Source organism: Oncorhynchus tshawytscha, unplaced genomic scaffold (genome assembly GCF_018296145.1).
Source record: "Oncorhynchus tshawytscha isolate Ot180627B unplaced genomic scaffold, Otsh_v2.0 Un_contig_4883_pilon_pilon, whole genome shotgun sequence".
Taxonomy (NCBI): domain Eukaryota; kingdom Metazoa; phylum Chordata; class Actinopteri; order Salmoniformes; family Salmonidae; genus Oncorhynchus; species Oncorhynchus tshawytscha.
This window is the reverse complement of record NW_024609513.1, coordinates 109607-130000: the sequence shown is the minus strand read 5'-3', so window position 1 is coordinate 130000 and position 20394 is coordinate 109607. Positions and strand designations below refer to the sequence as shown.

The following is a 20394-nucleotide window of genomic DNA, read 5'->3' as shown; positions in this document are numbered from 1 at the left end:
ACTGGGACTGAGAGCTGTTGGTTCTGTACAGTCAGAATACTGGGACTGAGAGCTGTTGGTTCTGTACAGTCAGAATACTGGGACTGAGAGCTGTTGGTTCTGTACAGTCAGAATACTGGGACTGAGAGCTGTTGGTTCTGTACAGTCAGGATACTGGGACTGAGAGCTGTTGGTTCTGTACAGTCAGTGAGGGAGCCTTCTTTTGGCATTGACATCTTGACAGATGTCTGTTGTAAAAACACAGCATTTTTACAGAAGCCGTGACACACAAACAGAAACTCACTCAGGAGGAAACTGTTTCCTTCTATTTCTAGCCATCTGAGCCTTGGCTGTAGCCTACTTTGTCCCCAGATCAAAATGGGATATACTAGTGTACTACTAGTGACCAGGGCACTGTGTATAGGGAATAGGGTGCAATTGGGGACTCACCCATAGTCTCTAGGCACAGGTCACATGGTTTTGTGGACATGATGTAATCATGGACCTATGCCGGTTAGAAGAGAGGGAGGAGATTGAGACCCACTAACCCATTAACCCTTCAACCCACTAACCCTTCAACCCACTAACCCTTCAACCAACTAACCCTTCAACCCACTAACCCTTCAACCCACTAACCCTTCAAACCTTCAACCCACTAACCCTTCAACCCACTAACCCTTTAACCCACTAACCCTTCAACCCACTAACCCTTCAACACACTAACCCTTCAACACACTAACCCTTCAACCCACTAACCCTTCAACCCACTAACCCTTCAACCCACTAACCCTTCAATCCACTAACCCTTCAACCCACTAACCCTTCAACCCACTAACCCTTCAACCCACTAACCCTTCAACCCACTAACCCTTCAACACACTAACCCTTCAACCCACTAACCCTTCAACCCATGAACCCTTCAATCCACTAACCCTTTAACCCACTAACCCTTCAATCCACTAACCCTTTAACCCACTAACCCTTTAACCCACTAACCCTTTAACCCACTAACCCTTCAACCCTTCAACCCACTAACCCTTCAACCCTTTAACCCACTAACCCTTCAACCCACTAACCCTTCAACCCACTAACCCTTCAACCCACTAACCCTTCAACCCACTAACCCTTCAACCCACTAACCCTTCAACCCACTAACCCTTTAACCCACTAACCCTTCAACCCACTAACCCTTCAACCCACTAACCCTTCAACCCACTAACGCTTTCACCCAGAAAGGTGTGTGTGTTCTGGGGACTGATAACTCCATTCCATCTCCATAATGTGGATATGGGTCACTGCCTCTGTATTTGGCCCCTCCTCGTCATGGGCAACAGGAAACTACCCCACGCCAAATGAACGTCATGGGCAACAGGAAACTACCCCACGCCAAATGAACGTCATGGGCAACAGGAAACTACCCCACGCCAAATGAACGTCATGGGCAACAGGAAACTACCCCACGCCAAATGAACGTCATGGGCAACAGGAAACTATCCCACGCCAAATGAACGTCATGGGCAACAGGAAACTATCCCACGCCAAATGAACGTCATGGGCAACAGGAAACTATCCCACGCCAAATGAACGTCATGGGCAACAGGAAACTATCCCACGCCAAATGAACGTCATGGGCAACAGGAAACTATCCCACGCCAAATGAATGTCATGGGCAACAGGAAACTATCCCACGCCAAATGAACGTCATGGGCAACAGGAAACTACCCCACGCCAAATGAACGTCATGGGCAACAGGAAACTATCCCACGCCAAATGAACGTCATGGGCAACAGGAAACTATCCCACGCCAAATGAACGTCATGGGCAACAGGAAACTACCCCACGCCAAATGAACGTCATGGGCAACAGGAAACTATCCCACGCCAAATGAACGTCATGGGCAACAGGAAACTATCCCACGCCAAATGAACGTCATGGGCAACAGGAAACTATCCCACGCCAAATGAACGTCATGGGCAACAGGAAACTACCCCACGCCAAATGAACGTCATGGGCAACTGGAAACTATCCCACGCCAAATGAACGTCATGGGCAACAGGAAACTATCCCACGCCAAATGAACGTCATGGGCAACAGGAAACTACCCCACGCCAAATGAACGTCATGGGCAACAGGAAACTATCCCACGCCAAATGAACGTCATGGGCAACAGGAAACTACCCCACGCCAAATGAACGTGGACCATAACATCTTGCAGGTCCCATACGCTCTTCACAGAGGTCTGGAGTGACGCATTTAAAATGTGTTATATTTCCTTAACGTCAACAGTTAAAAAAATATAGGCCTTTATACATCACTTTTGGAGTGTTTTATGCACCCGACTGTATAACTTCTGTTTAGATTCACTCAGCTGGACAGAGTGTAGAGACTATAGATGACTGTTATCTAGAGACTATAGACGACTGTTATCAAGCTGGACAGAGTGAAGAGACTATAGATGACTGTTATCAAGCTGGACAGAGTGTAGAGACTATAGATGACTGTTATCAAGCTGGACAGAGTGAAGAGACTATAGATGACTGTTAGGACAGAGTGTAGAGACTATAGATGACTGTTATCAAGCTGGACAGAGTGTAGAGACTATAGATGACTGTTATCAAGCTGGACAGAGTGTAGAGACTATAGATGACTGTTATCAAGCTGGACAGAGTGAAGAGACTATAGATGACTGTTATCCAGCTGGACAGAGTGAAGAGACTATAGATGACTGTTATCAAGCTGGACAGAGTGAAGAGACTATAGATGACTGTTATCAAGCTGGACAGAGTGAAGAGACTATAGATGACTGTTATCAAGCTGGACAGAGTGTAGAGACTATAGATGACTGTTATCCAGCTGGACAGAGTGAAGAGACTATAGATGACTGTTATCAAGCTGGACAGAGTGAAGAGACTATAGATGACTGTTATCAAGCTGGACAGAGTGAAGAGACTATAGATGACTGTTATCAAGCTGGACAGAGTGTAGAGACTATAGATGACTGTTATCAAGCTGGACAGAGTGTAGAGACTATAGATGACTGTTATCAAGCTGGACAGAGTGTAGAGACTATAGATGACTGTTATCAAGCTGGACAGAGTGAAGAGACTATAGATGACTGTTATCCAGCTGGACGGAGTGTAGAGACTATAGATGACTGTTATCAAGCTGGACAGAGTGTAGAGACTATAGATGACTGTTATCCAGCTGGACAGAGTGTAGAGACTATAGATGACTGTTATCAAGCTGGACAGAGTGTAGAGACTATAGATGACTGTTATCAAGCTGGACAGAGTGTAGAGACTATAGATGACTGTTAGGACAGAGTGTAGAGACTATAGATGACTGTTATCCAGCTGGACAGAGTGTAGAGACTATAGATGACTGTTAGGACAGAGTGAAGAGACTATAGATGACTGTTATCCAGCTGACAGAGTGAAGAGACTATAGATGACTGTTATCAAGCTGGACAGAGTGAAGAGACTATAGATGACTGTTATCAAGCTGGACAGAGTGTAGAGACTATAGATGACTGTTATCCAGCTGGACAGAGTGTAGAGACTATAGATGACTGTTATCAAGCTGGACAGAGTGTAGAGACTATAGATGACTGTTATCAAGCTGGACAGAGTGTAGAGACTATAGATGACTGTTATCAAGCTGGACAGAGTGAAGAGACTATAGATGACTGTTATCCAGCTGGACAGAGTGTAGAGACTATAGATGACTGTTATCAAGCTGGACAGAGTGTAGAGACTATAGATGACTGTTATCCAGCTGGACAGAGTGAAGAGACTATAGATGACTGTTAGGACAGAGTGTAGAGACTATAGATGACTGTTATCAAGCTGGACAGAGTGTAGAGACTATAGATGACTGTTATCAAGACAGAGTGTAGAGACTATAGATGACTGTTATCCAAACTTTATTTATGCACATTTATTGGACAGAGTGTAGAGACTATAGATGACTGTTATCCAGCTGGACAGAGTGTAGAGACTATAGATGACTGTTAGGACAGAGTGAAGAGACTATAGATGACTGTTATCCAGCTGGACAGAGTGAAGAGACTATAGATGACTGTTATCAAGCTGGACAGAGTGTAGAGACTATAGATGACTGTTATCAAGCTGGACAGAGTGTAGAGACTATAGATGACTGTTATCAAGCTGGACAGAGTGTAGAGACTATAGATGACTGTTATCCAGCTGGACAGAGTGAAGAGACTATAGATGACTGTTAGGACAGAGTGTAGAGACTATAGATGACTGTTATCCAGCTGGACAGAGTGAAGAGACTATAGATGACTGTTAGGACAGAGTGTAGAGACTATAGATGACTGTTATCAAGCTAGACAGAGTGTAGAGACTATAGATGACTGTTATCAAGCTGGACAGAGTGTAGAGACTATAGATGACTGTTATCCAGCTGGACAGAGTGAAGAGACTATAGATGACTGTTAGGACAGAGTGAAGAGACTATAGATGACTGTTATCAAGCTGGACAGAGTGTAGAGACTATAGATGACTGTTATCCAGCTGGACAGAGTGTAGAGACTATAGATGACTGTTAGGACAGAGTGTAGAGACTATAGATGACTGTTATCTAGAGACTATAGATGACTGTTATCAAGCTGGACAGAGTGTAGAGACTATAGATGACTGTTATCAAGCTGGACAGAGTGTAGAGACTATAGATGACTGTTATCAAGCTGGACAGAGTGAAGAGACTATAGATGTAGGTACATTATCATTTATACATAGTTTCCATTTGGTTTTTGTTATTTTAATGTGTATTGAGATTGTTTTCCCCCTAATTAAAACAAATAAATGAACAATGATATAAATCCAACCCATCCGTGGGCCATATTTAATGGGCTCGTATGTTTGACACCACTGTGTTGACACGGTTGTGTTACCTGAGATTTCGGACTAGTTTGCTCTTCTGAGGTAGGTCCAGGAAGTCCACCAGGAAGTCCATGCGTGCCTGGGTGTCCGTAGATGACAGGCCGTGGATCCTTCCGAAGAACGTCAGAGTGTCACTGATGGTAAACTCATTGTACAACGCCAGGTCCTAAAGGAGAAACACAATGTTATGTCATGGTATGTGTTGTGTTGATATCAAATCAAACTTTATTTATACAGCACATTTATTACAAAGGTGAGAAAGATAAAAACACTAAACGTTTTCTATACAAATTTGAAATGAAGATAGACAAGAACTAAATTACAAGACAAATTAAAATGGTGTGTTTTGCTACAGTATGTTATGTGGACACATCATGTTGTCATGGTATTTATTGTCATATGTCAGTACACTTCCATAGTGTCTAAAAGGTTAGGAGTCCATTTGGAACTGAGGTTTGTGCATCTGTCAAATCAAATCAAATCGTATTTGTCACATGCTTGGTAAACAACAGGTGTAGACTAACAGTGAAATGCTTACTTACGGGGCCCTTCCCAACAATGCAGAGAGAAAAATAGAACAATTATAAAACGAGGAATAAATACACAATGAGTAACGATAATTTGGCTATATACACGGGGTTACCAGTATCGAGTCGATAGGTAATTGAGGTAGATATGTAGGTAGGGGTAAAGGGACTAGGCAACAGGATAGATAATAAACAGTAGCAGCAGTGTACTTGATGAGTCAAAATAGTTAGTGAAAAAAGTAAACTATTTAACTAACTAGCAGTCTTATGGCTTTGTGGTAGGAGCTGTTCAGGGTCCTGTTGGTTCTAGACTTGGTGCATCGGCACCGATTGCCTTGTGGTAGCAGAGAGAACAGTCTATGGCATGGGTGGCTGGAGTCTTTTACAATATTTAGGGTCTTCTTCTGACACCGCCTGGTATAGAGGTCCTGGATGGCAGGGAGCTCTGCCCCGGTGAAGTACTGGGACCGTATGCACTACCCTCTGTAGTGCCTTGAGGTCGGATGCCAAGCAGTTGCCATACCAAGCAGTGATGCAACAAGTCAAGATGCTCTCAATGGTGCAGCTGTAGAACTTTTTGAGGATCTGAGGGCCCATGCTAAATATTATTAGCCTTCTGAGGGGAGAGAGGAGTTGTCGTGCCTTCTTCATGACTGTGTTGGTGTGTGTGGACCATAATTATTACTCAGTGACGTGGACACCAAGAAATTGAAGCTCTCGGTGATGTGGGCGTGCTCGGCACTCCGTTTCCTGTAGTCCATTATCAGCTCATTTGTCTTGTTGACATCGTCGTCGGTGATCAGGCCAACCACCGTTGTGTCGTCAGCAAACTTAATGATGGTGTTGGAGTCGTGCGCGGCCACGCAGTTGTGAGTGAACTGGAAGTACAGGAGGGGACTAAGCACGCACCCCTGAGGGGCCCCCGTGTTGAGGATCAGTGTGGAGGATCAATGTGTTGTTACCTACCCTCACCACCTGGGGGCAGCCCGTCAGGAAATCCAGGATCCAGTTGCAGAGGGAGGTGTTCAGTCCCCGGGTCATGAGCTTAGTGATGAGCTTGGAGGGCTCTATGGTGTTGAACACTGAGCTGTAGTCTATGAACAGCATTCTCACATAGGTGTTCCTCTTGTCCAGGTGGGAAAGTGCAGTGTGGAGTGCGATAGAGATTGCGTCATTTATGAATCTATTTACCTGTGGTATGTTGTGTACCTATAAGTTAACAGTTTACCTGTGGCATGTACCCCACCATCCTCCCAGGGACCTGGTGACCAGGAAATGCGGGCGGCTTCCCCAACACGCTGATGTGCCCTCGGGAGATCTTCAGTGTTCCCACAATGCATTTCAACAGTGTGGTCTTCCCACACCCACTCGGACCCAGCAGGCCGTAGCTGTAAGATAACAGGAAGAACATTTGCACTAAATCATACATATTACTACAGTATGATAGTATAGTATGATAGTATGATACAATAGTATAGTATGATAGTCTAGTTTGATATGATAGTATATCATAGTATAGTATGATAGTATAGTATGATAGTATGATACAATAGTATAGTATGATAGTCTAGTTTGATATGATAGTATATCATAGTATAGTATGATAGTATAGTATGATAGTATGATACAATAGTATAGTATGATAGTCTAGTTTGATATGATAGTATATCATAGTATAGTATGATAGTATAGTATGACAGTATAGTTTGATATGATAGTATAGTATGATAGTATATTATAGTATTATAGTATAGTATGATAGTATAGTATGATACGATAGTATAGTATGACAGTATAGTATGATATGATTGTATAGTATGATAGTATACCATAGTATGATAGTATAGTACGATAGTATGATAGTATGATATGATAGTACAGTATGATAGTATAGTATGATAGTATATCATAGTATATCATATTATGATAGTATGATATGCCAGTATAGTATGACAGTATAGTATGATATGCCAGTATAGTATGACAGTATAGTATGATATGACAGTATTATAGTATAGTATGACATGATAGTACAGTATGATAGTATAGTATGATATGATAGTATAGTATGATAGTATCGTATGATATGATAGTATAGTATGATAGTATCGTATGATATGATAGTATAGTATGATAGTATATCATAGTATATCATATTATGATAGTATGATATGCCAGTATAGTATGACAGTATAGTATGATATGCCAGTATAGTATGACAGTATAGTATGATATGACAGTATGATAGTACAGTATGTAATCTGTATAACTCAGTATGGTCTGACTCTTAAGCATAACTCACATAAAACTTCCAATGACATTGATGCATGATTCACGTGGGAATCCATGTTAAACGTAATTTATACATGCAAGAACCCAATGACATTGTCTACTTTAAGGTTTAGATCAGGGGTATTCAACTCTGACCCTACGAGGTCCGGGAGCCTGCTGCTTTTCTGTTCTCCCTGATCATTAATTGCAAGGACCTGGTGTCAACATCAACAAGAGGCTCTTCATTAAATACTGCAGATATTTATTTTACTGGGTTTTCTTAATCTATTTATTATATTATTTTCTTTCTACAGTCCACCTTGTCACCCTACTCCTCCTCCTCCTCTGAGTGTTCACCACCCTACTCCTCCACCTCTGAGTGTTTACCACCCTATTTTCCTTCTCTGAGTGTTTACCACCCTACTCCTCCTCCTCCTCTGAGTGTTCACCACCCTACTCCTCCACCTCTGAGTGTTTACCACCCTGTCGCCCTACTCCGGCTTTTCACTAGGTTCAGACCCAGGGCCCTTTGTAATGGAATCTGAGGCTCTGTGTAAATCAAATCTAATTGAGCTGTGTGTCAGTGGAGCTCACGTCACATGCCACTAAGGGAGAGAGATGTTGAAACAACAATACTTTATAAGAAAGAGAATTGTGCTTAAGAGAAAGTATTCAGCTGTTACAACTGTCAAAGGACAATATTCAGCCACTACTGTTGAGGCAACAAACATTTCAGCTGTTAGGCTATCATCAGTGTGTGGACAAAAACACAATTACATATTAATAACATGAAAGACCATTACATATTAATAACATGTAAGATCATTACATATTAATAACATGTAAGACCAGTACATATTAATAACATGAAAGACCATTACATATTAATAACATGAAAGACCATTACATATTAATAACATGAAAGACCATTACATATTAATAACATGTAAGACCAGTACATATTAATAACATGAAAGACCATTACATGTTAATAACATGTAAGATCATTACATATTAATAACATGAAAGACCATTACATATTAATAACATGAAAGACCATTACATATTAATAACATGAAAGACCATTACATATTAATAACATGTAAGACCAGTACATATTAATAACATGTAAGAACATTCCATATTAATAACATTTAAGAACATTACATATTAATAACATGTAAGAACATTACATATTAATAACATGTAAGTCCATTACTTATTAGCGATATGAACATGCTCTGTCTTACTGCGGGGTGAAGTGGTGTTTTGACTTATCCTGTACACTCAGGGTAACCTTTTCTGATTGAATACCCCACAGGGCAGTACGCACTACTGAGGTCAGTGTCATGGTGTAAGGTCAGGGTTAGGACTGGGTAAGGTTGTAGTGTCAATGTGGTTTACTCACATCTGTCCCTGTGGTACGGTCAAGTTGAGGTTACTCAGGACTTTGAGTTCACCGTACGACCGACACACTTCCCGACACCGGATCGCCGAACCCCCTAGCCCCGGGGAGGGGGGAGGAGCTTCCTCGTCTGCCTTCATCCTTCCCTCCGCCAACTGGAAGAAGAAAAACAAATGTAAAAAAATCAATCACCCCCCTTCACAGCATTATGGCCCAGTGTTGTGATTAGGGTTTCTTTCCCAAAATTCCCAGGTTTTCCAGAAACCCCAGTTAGAAGATTCATGGAATCAGGAAGGAATAGGCAGGAAATCCAGGAATCCTCCAACCAGGGTTTCAGGAAAACCTGGGAATTTGGGGAAAGTTACCCGAATGTTGCAGCCCAAGTAGCAATTGAGGGAGAATAGCCGGGGCAGGACGTGAACCGGCGACTATGGTTACAGGACACACCAGGCTGCGTTACAAAGGGCACCACCATATTCCAGACGTAGTGCACTATCTTTGGCCAGAGCCCATATAGGACCCTGGTCAAAATATGGAAAATTGGTTGTCATTTGGGATGCAAAACCAACTAAGGACTTGCTCATTATGGACAACAGAAAGTGAACTAAATGACATCTTCTCAGCAACTAGCTGCCATGAATCTGTGTCTGTGTCCTGTAGCAGACCTGTGTTGAAATATTATTTGAAAATCATTTCAAATGCTTTCTCTGTGCTTGATTGATTTTGCCTGGTTTAATGGGACCAATAGAATAGTCCCACAACTGTAAACCCTGCCCATCTGGCACTCCAGGCAGGCTAAAGCAAACGATCAAAGTATTTGAGAGAGTTCAAAACAGAATATGAACCCAGGTCTGGTGGTGGCGTGCCTGTAACTTGGCCTGCATTGAATCTAGGTCGTAGAGCAACCCTGACTGGCACCCTATTCCCTACGTAGTGCACTACTTTTCACCAAGGCCCATAGGGATATAGTGGTCTATATAGGGAATAGGGTACCATTTGGGACACACCCTGAGTCAAAATCATCTTTAATCCCTGCCTCCTTTCCCTGGCTTCCCCTGTTTCATTCTCCCTTTCTCTGTGTTGGCTTCCCCTGTTTCATTCTCCCTTTCTCTGTGTTGGCGTCCCTTGTTTGTCTCCCTTTCTCTGTGTTGGCTTCCCTTGTTTGTCTCCCTTTCTCTGTGTTGGCTTCCCTTGTTTGTCTCCCTTTCTCTGTGTTGGCTTCCCCTGTTTGTCTCCCTTTCTCTGTGTTGGCTTCCCTTGTTTGCTCCCTTTCTCTGTGTTGGCTTCCCTTTCTCTGTTTGTCTCCCTTTCTCTGTGTTGGCTTCCCTTGTTTGTCTCCCTTTCTCTGTGTTGGCTTCCCTTGTTTGTCTCCCTTTCTCTGTGTTGGCTTCCCTTGTTTGTCTCCCTTTCTCTGTGTTGGCTTCCCTTGTTTGTCTCCCTTTCTCTGTGTTGGCTTCCCTTGTTTGTCTCCCTTTCTCTGTGTTGGCTTCCCTTGTTTGTCTCCCTTTCTCTGTGTTGGCTTCCCTTGTTTGTCTCCCTTTCTCTGTGTTGGCTTCCCTTGTTTGTCTCCCTTTCTCTGTGTTGGCTTCCCTGTTTGTTTGTCTCCCTTTCTCTGTGTTGGCTTCCCTGTTTGTCTCCCTTTCTCTGTGTTGGCTTCCCTTGTTTGTCTCCCTTTCTCTGTGTTGGCTTCCCTTGTTTGTCTCCCTTTCTCTGTGTTGGCTTCCCCTGTTTGTCTCCCTTTCTCTGTGTTGGCTTCCCCTGTTTGTCTCCCTTTCTCTGTGTTGGCTTCCCTTGTTTGTCTCCCTTTCTCTGTGTTGGCTTCCCCGTTCTCCCTCACATAATCCAGCATCTTTCATTCCACCGTGACGAGATTAGAGGGAAACCACTCCGTAATCTGACTCATTCGATCAAGGTCACCTTCTTTGACACAATTCCACATGGCAGCATATGTACAGACCGGTACTATTGTTATAATAGTAATAGCCAGGACATTGTTGTGCTGTAATAACGTTGTAATATAGGATATTGATAAGTGAGACATTATAAATCCCATCTACACAGACAGACGTATTCATTCACTGTAAGGGAATTTGTCCATGGTTCTATTCTTTCTGCTTGAAGTTCAACGTTTTTATTAATCAAATTGCAGACCGCAAATGATCTGAAATACTTGATATTAACAGATTAAAGACTCCAGTTCAAGTTTAAAGAAGCTCCATAAAAATAAGAAAAATGTTTTTAAAAAGTATCATTTGAGCCATCCAACAAGATGTTGAAGTAAACTACTGTGTTCCCCAGATTACTTCAAATGAAGAAAATAAATTGGAAGCCAGGTAGGCTACATTTGATGCTAACGACAAGTGTCACACCGATTTGTCGTTATTATATCAGATACCCACTGATACTGTACTATACGTTTAACCTACCTAATCTTTGAAAGAGGGACAAATCACAAACTATATAAAAACACGAAAACACAAGCTGAATGCTTAATTTAGCCTACTAGGAATAACAGCTTGTCCAACATTGTGACAGGGACTCACCTGAAATAGTCCTTCTCCTCGAGGAGACGTTTAGTAGCCTACTGGGGATGAAGAGCAACAATGTAGCCACCTGCACTGTAGTCTGTGTGTGTCTGCCTAGCCAACAGTGTAGGTAGGCTATATTTCAACGTGGTAGAGCAGGTTGGGTTTCGAGAAGGGAGAAGTCTCTCTCTGGAATACATGCACCTGTTATTCTACTACTAAATTACATTAACAGAGAATTAGCGAGACAAATTATAAACTACAAAAACAAACCACGACACTCCTACCACGACACCTTCCCATGATTTTCTTCAGTTTAGGTAGCCTATATATGGCAGCGGGACTCCATCGTAATAAACGGAGCAGCCATATATTCTGTTGTAACTGTAACAGCAAATTCATTTATAGGCGCAATAACATTCCAACTGGTGCCGGTTCGCTCTTTCGTGAATCAGCAGTGCATTTATCCAAAGCTAACTTAGCCTGTCTGCTATCATCACAATCCGATACAGAATATAGAACAAGCTTTCGCTCTCCAATCATCTCGTAGACAAAAACTACCTTCCAGAGAGCCTGCCAACTTCCGCTTCACAGCACCTCCAAAACGGAGCATGTCGGACTCTGTCGGTTCGCCCCACTAGCGCATTTATCCTACAATTGACCATGAATTCGGCAGCGAAAGCGTCATGCATGCATGACCTGTGATGCGTGTTGGTGCCTGGTTATTTTTATACATCGGTTGGCTACATGCCGGTATAGACAGCTGCTAGGTTTTCATGTCATTTCAAATCAATGCTTCTTTTATAAACGCCGCAGTGCACTTCCACTCTGCACCAGACATTCCATTTTATGCCCACGAGAACGGAATTCAAACACTCGTCTCCTTTTATTCCATCACTATCTTTTCCCACATCCTAAGGATGTCCCTATTTACTGGGCCTATGGTGCTTTTTTCTGAAATGCTAATTGTTTATGGAGTTATTTCAGCATATACATATCAGCGTTAGCCGTATTGCATTGTCAGATCTCCCATAAAACACCTCACTAAATAATGCCCCCATGTTGCATACCTGCTCCTCCATCTCGGTGCATTCGGGCGGTCCTCCTGTCGTCGCAGCATCATCCGCGGCTGCTGCCTCAGAGGCCATGGTCGTCGGTTGGCGGGAGATGCATCCAGCCTCAGCTCCCCAGCAGATGGCCTCACTAAAATCAATAGGCTACTATCTCCATCTACTGGCGGTGAAGGAAAGGGAACTATAGGAAAGGTGTCTGAAAACAGACCAATACTATTTTTTATTAGCAAGCATCAAATGCAAACAATACAGGCAATCATACAAACATGTATAAACATGTTCAGTAACATCTGACCACACAAAACAGAGCCAATTCATTTACATAATATCAACAGAAAAGTGCCTTAGGCCAAATTAATTAAGATTATGTGTCTGAAAATGTCAGATGAGACAATACTTTTTCCAATGGGAGTAACAAAAAAAAAACGTGTGCATCAACTATATGGTTTTTGGTCATGCCTGTCTAAACCGGCCCTCTGTGTGAGCATCAGAACCACTGAACCCAACTCTTCCCTGACCCGTACGGCCTGCAGAGATGAGAGAGGCCACACACCCTAGATAGAGATAGAGAGGACACACACACACACACACTTTGAAATTAAAATATATCACTCTAAATAGCATCTGCTGAATGACAAAAATGTAATATGTAAATGTTATTGTGTGTTACCTAGCCTTCACAGGGCTACCCCTGCCCCTCCAACCTAACCTTCACAGGGCTACCCCTGCCCCTCCGACCTAGCCTTCACAGGGCTACCCCTGCACCTCCAGCCTAGACTTCACAGGGCTACCCCTGCCCCTCCGACCTAGCCTTCACAGGGCTACCCCTGCACCTCCAGCCTAGCCTTCACAGGGCTACAGCTGCCCTTCCAATTAGCCTTCACATGGCTACCCCTATGCCCTCCAACAAAGCCTTCACAGGGCTACTGCCCCTCTAACCAAGCCTTCACAGGGCTACTGCCCCTCTAACCAAGCCTTCACAGGGCTACTGCCCCTCTAACCAAGCCTTCACAGGGCTACTGCCCCTCTAACCAAGCCTTCACAGGGCTACTAACCAAGCCTTCACAGGGCTACTGCCCCTCTAACCAAGCCTTCACAGGGCTCTGGGCTACCCCCTCTCTAAGGGCTACTGCCCCTCTAAAGCCTTCACAGGGCTACTGCCCCTCCAAGCCTTCACAGGGCTACTGCCCCTCTAACCAAGCCTTCACAGGGCTACTGCCCCTCTAACCAAGCCTTCACAGGGCTACTGCCCCTAACCAAGCCTTCAAGGGCTACTGCCCCTCTAACCAAGCCTTCAAGGGCTACTGCCTTCACAGGGCTACTGCCCCTCTAACCAAGCCTTCACAGGGCTACTGCCCCTAACCAAACAGGGCTAAACCAAGCCTTCACAGGGCTACTGCCCCTCTAACCAAGCCTTCACAGGGCTACTGCCCCTCTAACCAAGCCTTCACAGGGCTACTGCCCCTCTAACCAAGCCTTCACAGGGCTACTGCCCCTCTAACCAAGCCTTCACAGGGCTACTGCCCCTCTAACCAAGCCTTCACAGGGCTACTGCCCCTCTAACCAAGCCTTCACAGGGCTACTGCCCCTCTAACCAAGCCTTCACAGGGCTACTGCCCCTCTAACCAAGCCTTCACAGGGCTACTGCCCCTCTAACCAAGCCTTCACAGGGCCTGTCTGCAGCTGTAAATCCAGGAGTGGCCTCCATTGCCACTAAAAGTCTCACAAGTAAAGGAAACAGGCAGGATGGATACCATAAGCAAGTAAATGTGTTTCTTCCATGTTAGATGCTGGATGCAGCTGTAGGGAGGGTTCCAGTCCTGCCTGAAAGTAGCAGGGGGAACCAGTAGGAGGTGTAGAACAACTGACTGAGGCCCTCACACAACAGTCCACATAACTCCTCTCCAGTGAGAATGCTCCCATTCGGCTGCTCTGGTCTGGAGAGGCTCCCATTCGGCTGCTCTGGTCTGGAGAGGCTCCCGCTCGGCTGCTCTGGTCTGGAGAGGCTCCCGCTCGGCTGCTCTGGTCTGGAGAGGCTCCCGCTCGGCTGCTCTGGTCTGGAGAGGCTCCCGCTCGGCTGCTCTGGTCTGGAGAGGCTCCCGCTCGACTGCTCTGGTCTGGAGAGGCTCCCGCTCGACTGCTCTGGTCTGGAGAGGCTCCCGCTCGGCTGCTCTGGTCTGGAGAGGCTGCCGCTCGACTGCTCTGGTCTGGAGAGGCTGCCGCTCGGCTGCTCTGGTCTGGAGAGGCTCCCGCTCGGCTGCTCTGGTCTTGAGAGGCTCCCGCTCGGCTGCTCTGGTCTGGGTATACTGCATCTCTGATTCACAACAGGTCCAAATGTAGAACCATATCTGTTCTGTATGTGTGTGTGTGTGTGTGTGTGTATATGTCTGTTTACCTTAAGAGCAGCCTGATGAAGGCAGGATCTCTTGGAGCCACAGTGTCTTGTGTATGTTCCGTTGACCTCTCCACCTTCCCGAACCAGCAACTCCACCATCTCTGTGTGTCCAGCGTCTACAGCTACACAGACCATCCAATAACATTAGGTGTAAAACTTCTAAGGTTGACGAAGTCCTTCTGTTGTGTGTGTGTTACCTGAGTATAGAGGACAGGACATAGAGATGCCGTCAGCTGGCTTGTTGGGGGTCAGCGTCTGTTTCAAGGAGTTGGACCACATCCAGGTGTCCATTCTGAGCAGCCATGTACCGCACCGACTAACCCGCATCTGTCAGAGTGTTCACGTTGGCAAGGCAACCAAGGGAAGAGCTTGCTGCACCGAGCCAATGGAAAGAGGATCCTCTTTAGCCTATTGAGGTGCACTTTCAGGTGCCAAGTAGGCTCGGGCGGTGTACCGTATACCGGGGTATTTGGAGAAAAGCCACGGGATGTTTTTTTTTTTAATACCATCGTAACTATTTATTTGAAGTTTATTTTAAAACGTTTTAATATTTGTATTTACTTTTTAAGTAAATACCTGCAGTCCACTTGTGCAATACATTAGGAGATGAAGAAGATCAAGTTGTTCACTTCAACTGTCACAATGTTTCATTATGAAGCTTACCGGGCGTCCCCAGTCACATGTTGTTTGTTTACTCACTGTTGTGCAGCAGAGGCCACCCTGTAGCCCACTGCTGTTTGTTTACTCACTGTTGTGCAGCAGAGGCCACCCTGTAGCCCACTGCTGTTTGTTTACTCACTGTTGTGCAGCAGAGGCCACCCTGTAGCCCACTGCTGTTTGTTTACTCACTGTTGTGCAGCAGAGGCCACCCTGTAGCCCACTGCTGTTTGTTTACTCACTGTTGTGCAGCAGAGGCCAGCAGCATGCCATGTATCCCACTGCTGTTTGTTTACTCACTGTTGTGCAGCAGAGGCCAGCAGCATGCCACCCTGTATCCCACTGCTGTTTGTTTACTCACTGTTGTGCAGCAGAGGCCAGCAGCATGCCACCCTGTAGCCCACTGCTGTTTGTTTACTCACTGTTGTGCAGCAGAGGCCAGCAGCATGCCATCCTGTAGCCCACTGCTGTTTGTTTACTCACTGTTGTGCAGCAGAGGCCAGCAGCATGCCACCCTGTAGCCCACTGCTGTTTGTTTACTCACTGTTGTGCAGCAGAGGCCAGCAGCATGCCACCCTGTATCCCACTGCTGTTTGTTTACTCACTGTTGTGCAGCAGAGGCCAGCAGCATGCCACCCTGTAGCCCACTGCTGTTTGTTTACTCACTGTTGTGCAGCAGAGGCCAGCAGCATGCCACCCTGTGTCCCACTGCTGTTTGCCTCTGTAGCAGGGTCAGTCCCTGGATGGGAGACCAGATGCTGCTGGAAGTGGTGTCGGAGGGCCAGTAGGAGAACCTCTTTCCTCTGGTCTAACAAATTGGTCAATAAAGATTCAATGGCATTTATTGTAAGAGTAGGGGTGATAACTTGGCTAAATTCCCAATCTGGCCCTCATACCATCATGGACACCTAATCATCCCCAGCTTCCAATTGGCTCATTCATCTTCCCTGTAACTATTGGGTGGAATGAGATGTTCGATGACCAGATGTCCACATACTTTTGGTTGTGTAAGTGTTTAGCTTCCTCCAAAAAAAATTGTTTTTGTGTGTATTTAACGTATCTCAATTAACAATATTTTAAATAGGTCCAAATCCAGGCTCCAGTCCACATTTCTGTCTCCAACCTACACTAAACCACATAACATTACTAATAACATTACTGTTATTCTCCATGCTTCTTATATTAGTCCACTTCCTCCCAGTTGCCAGGACAACAAACTGCTTATTTGTAGTCTGATATGCCTTGTTGTCTTTTTAATTTTATTGTTAAAAAAATACCAATATAGAAAAACAAACAGAGTATCTAAACATAAACAGAGTACACAACAGAGTATCTAAACATAAACAGAGTACACAACAGAGTATCTAAACATAAACAGAGTACACAACAGAGTATCTAAACATAAACAGGCAAACAGAGTACACAACAGAGTATCTAAACATGGAAACAACAGTCAGGGTAATGCAGCCCATACATTATGTCAACACCTTATCACTACATTCAACCGTGTGGTTGTTTTTGTTATCAGAAGAAGAAATGTTCTTTATATATTGTTCAATTTCATTCCAAAAATAGTAAAGAGGTTTTTGTCATTTACATTTATGAATATGGAATTGAGATAAAATACCAATGAGGTTGATTTAAGAAGAAATAATTTGCTATACTTTTAAAACCAAATATCACATTTTCAAGTAAAAGGGAAAATGTTTATGATCAAAAACAATCTTCAGATATCTTGCCACAGCTTCCTGGTATAAGAGCAATACCAAACTAAATGTGAAGCAGTCTCCTGTTGGTCATTACAGAAGGTAATGTTGGTCATTACAGAAGGTAATGTTGGTCATTACAGAAGGTAATGTTGGTCATTACAGAAGGTAATGTTGGTCATTACAGAAGGTAATGTTGGTCATTACAGAAGGTAATGTTGGTCATTACAGAAGGTAATGTTGGTCATTACAGAAGGTAATGTTGGTCATTACAGAAGGTAATGTTGGTCATTACAGAAGGTAATGTTGGTCATTACAGAAGGTAATGTTGTCATTACAGAAGGTAATGTTGGTCATTACAGAAGGTAATGTTGGTCATTACAGAAGGTAATGTTGATCATCACAGAAGGTAATGTTGGTCATTACAGAAGGTAAGGTTTGTCATTACAGAAGGTAGGTCATTACAGAAGGTAATGTTGGACATCGCAGAAGGTCATGTTGGTCATCACAGAAGGTAATGGCGGTCATTACAGAAGGTAATGTTGGTAATGTCGGTCATTACAGAAGGTCAGGTTGGTTATTACAGAACGTCATGTTGGTAATGTTGGTCATTACAGAAGGTAATGTTGGTCATTACAGAAGGTAATGTTGGTAATGTTGGTCATTACAGAAGGTAATGTTGGTCATTACAGAAGGTAATGTTGGTCATTACAGAAGGTAATGTTGGTCATTACAGAAGGTAATGTTGGTCATTACAGAAGGTAATGTTGGTCATTACAGAAGGTAATGTTGGTCATTACAGAAGGTAATGTTGATCATTACAGAAGGTACAAGAAACATCAATGTATTTTTTTAAACTTCAAGATCATGTTTAGTAGGGCAGCACTTGTGGATTCATTTATATTAAACCTCTTTAATACTATTAGTTAAAAGAAACCTCTGAGAAAGAGACCAAACATTTTCACAATGAATATTTCGTAATAGGGCATTCTAGAAAGACCTGACATATGGGCCAAAATCCTTTCTCTGGCCAAAAGCTACGCCATGCCCACGGACGTTAGTTCCTTCTGCGCAACGAAGTATGTAGCGAACATCGAGCAGCGGAATGACTCACCTTGAGTTGCCAGGCAACCTAGTTGTGCATTTGAAAGTCAGTCTAATGAGGCTACGCATAACTCTGACCCTAACAGCTGCTTTGACAAAAAAGACCCTTCTTAACTTTTAACAATTCCAGCCTTGTGTTACCAGTACAACAAATAATCCTACATAAAACACCTGTGCAACCAATGCAATAATGGCAATTAACTATCAACAATATGCAAAGCTGTATCGGGAAAACACACTAATATTACAGACTTATAACGGCAGGACAGTAGAATCCTGCTGTAAACGTATCACACCCATTCATGTTATTGTCCATAATAACAGTCCTCAGACGATGATCACTCTTCTGACGGTGATTACACTCATAACACCTGAGTGGGCGGGTGCAGTGTCCAGATGCACATTTCAGGCATTTTGATTGGTTTGGTGAGTGACAAATAGATAGGTTGAGTAGCCAAACTAACGTGACTGAGGGGGAAAGTTACCCTATCTGCACTGACCCTACACACACTCACTAGACTATATACACACTCACTAGACTATATACACACACCATATACACACTCACTAGACTATATACACACACCATATACACACTCACTAGACTATATATACACACACCATATACACACTCACTTACACACACTACATTGACACTCCCACACAAAACCCTCACACACTCAAATACACTACATAAGCACACATCTTCCCTGGGCAGGTGTCTCACATCCTCAGCTTGAGGATGACGATGGCCAGGATGACGAAGAAAGTGTTCCAGCCCAGGGTGACAACAAAGCCTCGCCACACTATCATCCTGGAGAGACCCCAGCCTGAGGGAGAGACAAGGTAAGATGGTGTCTTTCTCTCTCTCTCTGTGTGTGTGGGAGAGAGCATTTGTGTGTGTGTGTTTGTACTGTGATATGAAGATGACACAGACAGAGCGCAGGATATCTTTCCTCCACTGTGAGCTCGGGACTATGTTGTGCGTGTGTTCTTTTTCAGAACCTTGTCTTTCAAAGATAATTTGTAAAAATACAAATAACTTCACAGATTTTCATTGTAAAGGGTTTGAACACTGTTTCCCATGCTCGTCGGTCGCTAAGACACTAACAGCTTACGGACGGTAGGCAATTAAGGTCACAAAACGTAGGACACTAAAGAGGCCTTTCTACTCACTCTGAAAAACACCAAAGAAAGATGCCCAGGGTCCCTGCTCATCTGCGTGAATGTGCCTTAGGCAGGCTGCAAGGAGGCATGAGGACTGCAGATGTGGCCAGGGCAAAACATGGCCATGTCTGTACTGTGAGACGCCTAAGACAGCACTACAGGGAGACAGGATGGACAGCTGATCGTCCTCGCAGTGGCAGACCACGTATAACAACACCTGCACAGGATCGGTACATCCGAACATCACCCCTGCGGGAGAGGTACAGGATGGCAACAACAACTGCCCGAGTTACACCAGGAACGCACAATCCCTCCATCAGTGCTCAGACTGTCCGCAATGGGCTGAGAGAGGCTAGACTGAGGGCTTGTAGGCCTGTTGTAAGGCAGGTCCTCACCTCGCCTATGGGCACAAACCCACCGTCGCTGGACCAGACAGGACTTGCAAAAAGTGTTCTTCACTGACGAGTCGCGGTTTTGTCTCACCAGGGGTGATGGTTGGATTCGCGTTTATCATCGAAGGAATGAGTGTTACACCGAGGCCTGCACTCTGGAGCGGGATCGATTTGGAGGTGGAGGATCCGTCATGGTCTGGGGCGGTGTGTCACAGCATCATCGGACTGAGCTTGTTGTCGTTGCAGGCAATTTCAACGCTGTGCGTTACAGGGAAGACATCCTCCTCCC

General features: G+C 44.3%; 3 protein-coding genes across 8 annotated transcripts in view; all 3 read right to left on the bottom strand.

The window, feature by feature from the left end:
* abch1 (ATP-binding cassette, sub-family H, member 1) overlaps positions 1–12825 on the bottom strand; it is a 51043-nt gene extending 38218 nt beyond the window's left edge. Inside the window, exons 1-5 of one of the 6 annotated variants that reach the window (XM_042315637.1) lie at positions 12173–12318; positions 11630–11670; positions 9090–9241; positions 6639–6798; positions 4895–5049 (exon numbers count right to left, since the gene is read on the bottom strand). In XM_042315637.1, coding sequence (XP_042171571.1) covers positions 4895–5049; positions 6639–6798; positions 9090–9226 — 452 coding nt within the window. In that variant the 5' untranslated portion in view covers positions 9227–9241; positions 11630–11670; positions 12173–12318. The other 5 variants (XM_042315638.1, XM_042315640.1, XM_042315639.1 and 2 more) reach the window with 5 other exon arrangements.
* Positions 12826–14066: 1241 nt separating this feature from the next.
* LOC121844993 (involucrin-like) lies at positions 14067–15397 on the bottom strand. The gene is made up of 2 exons (XM_042315642.1): positions 15080–15397; positions 14067–14998 (listed from the first exon to the last, which is right to left on the bottom strand). Exons 1-2 carry the CDS (start codon positions 15212–15214, stop codon positions 14468–14470), a joined length of 666 nt encoding a protein of 221 aa, XP_042171576.1. The 5' UTR covers positions 15215–15397; the 3' UTR covers positions 14067–14467.
* Positions 15398–16976: 1579 nt separating this feature from the next.
* The window catches only part of LOC112253571 (ABC transporter G family member 23-like), a 59967-nt gene continuing 56549 nt past the window's right edge, over positions 16977–20394 (bottom strand). The window contains exon 20 of the mRNA XM_042315634.1: positions 16977–19376. Within this exon, the coding sequence (XP_042171568.1) occupies positions 19270–19376 (107 nt within the window). The 3' untranslated portion in view covers positions 16977–19269. The remainder of the gene's footprint in view (positions 19377–20394) is intronic.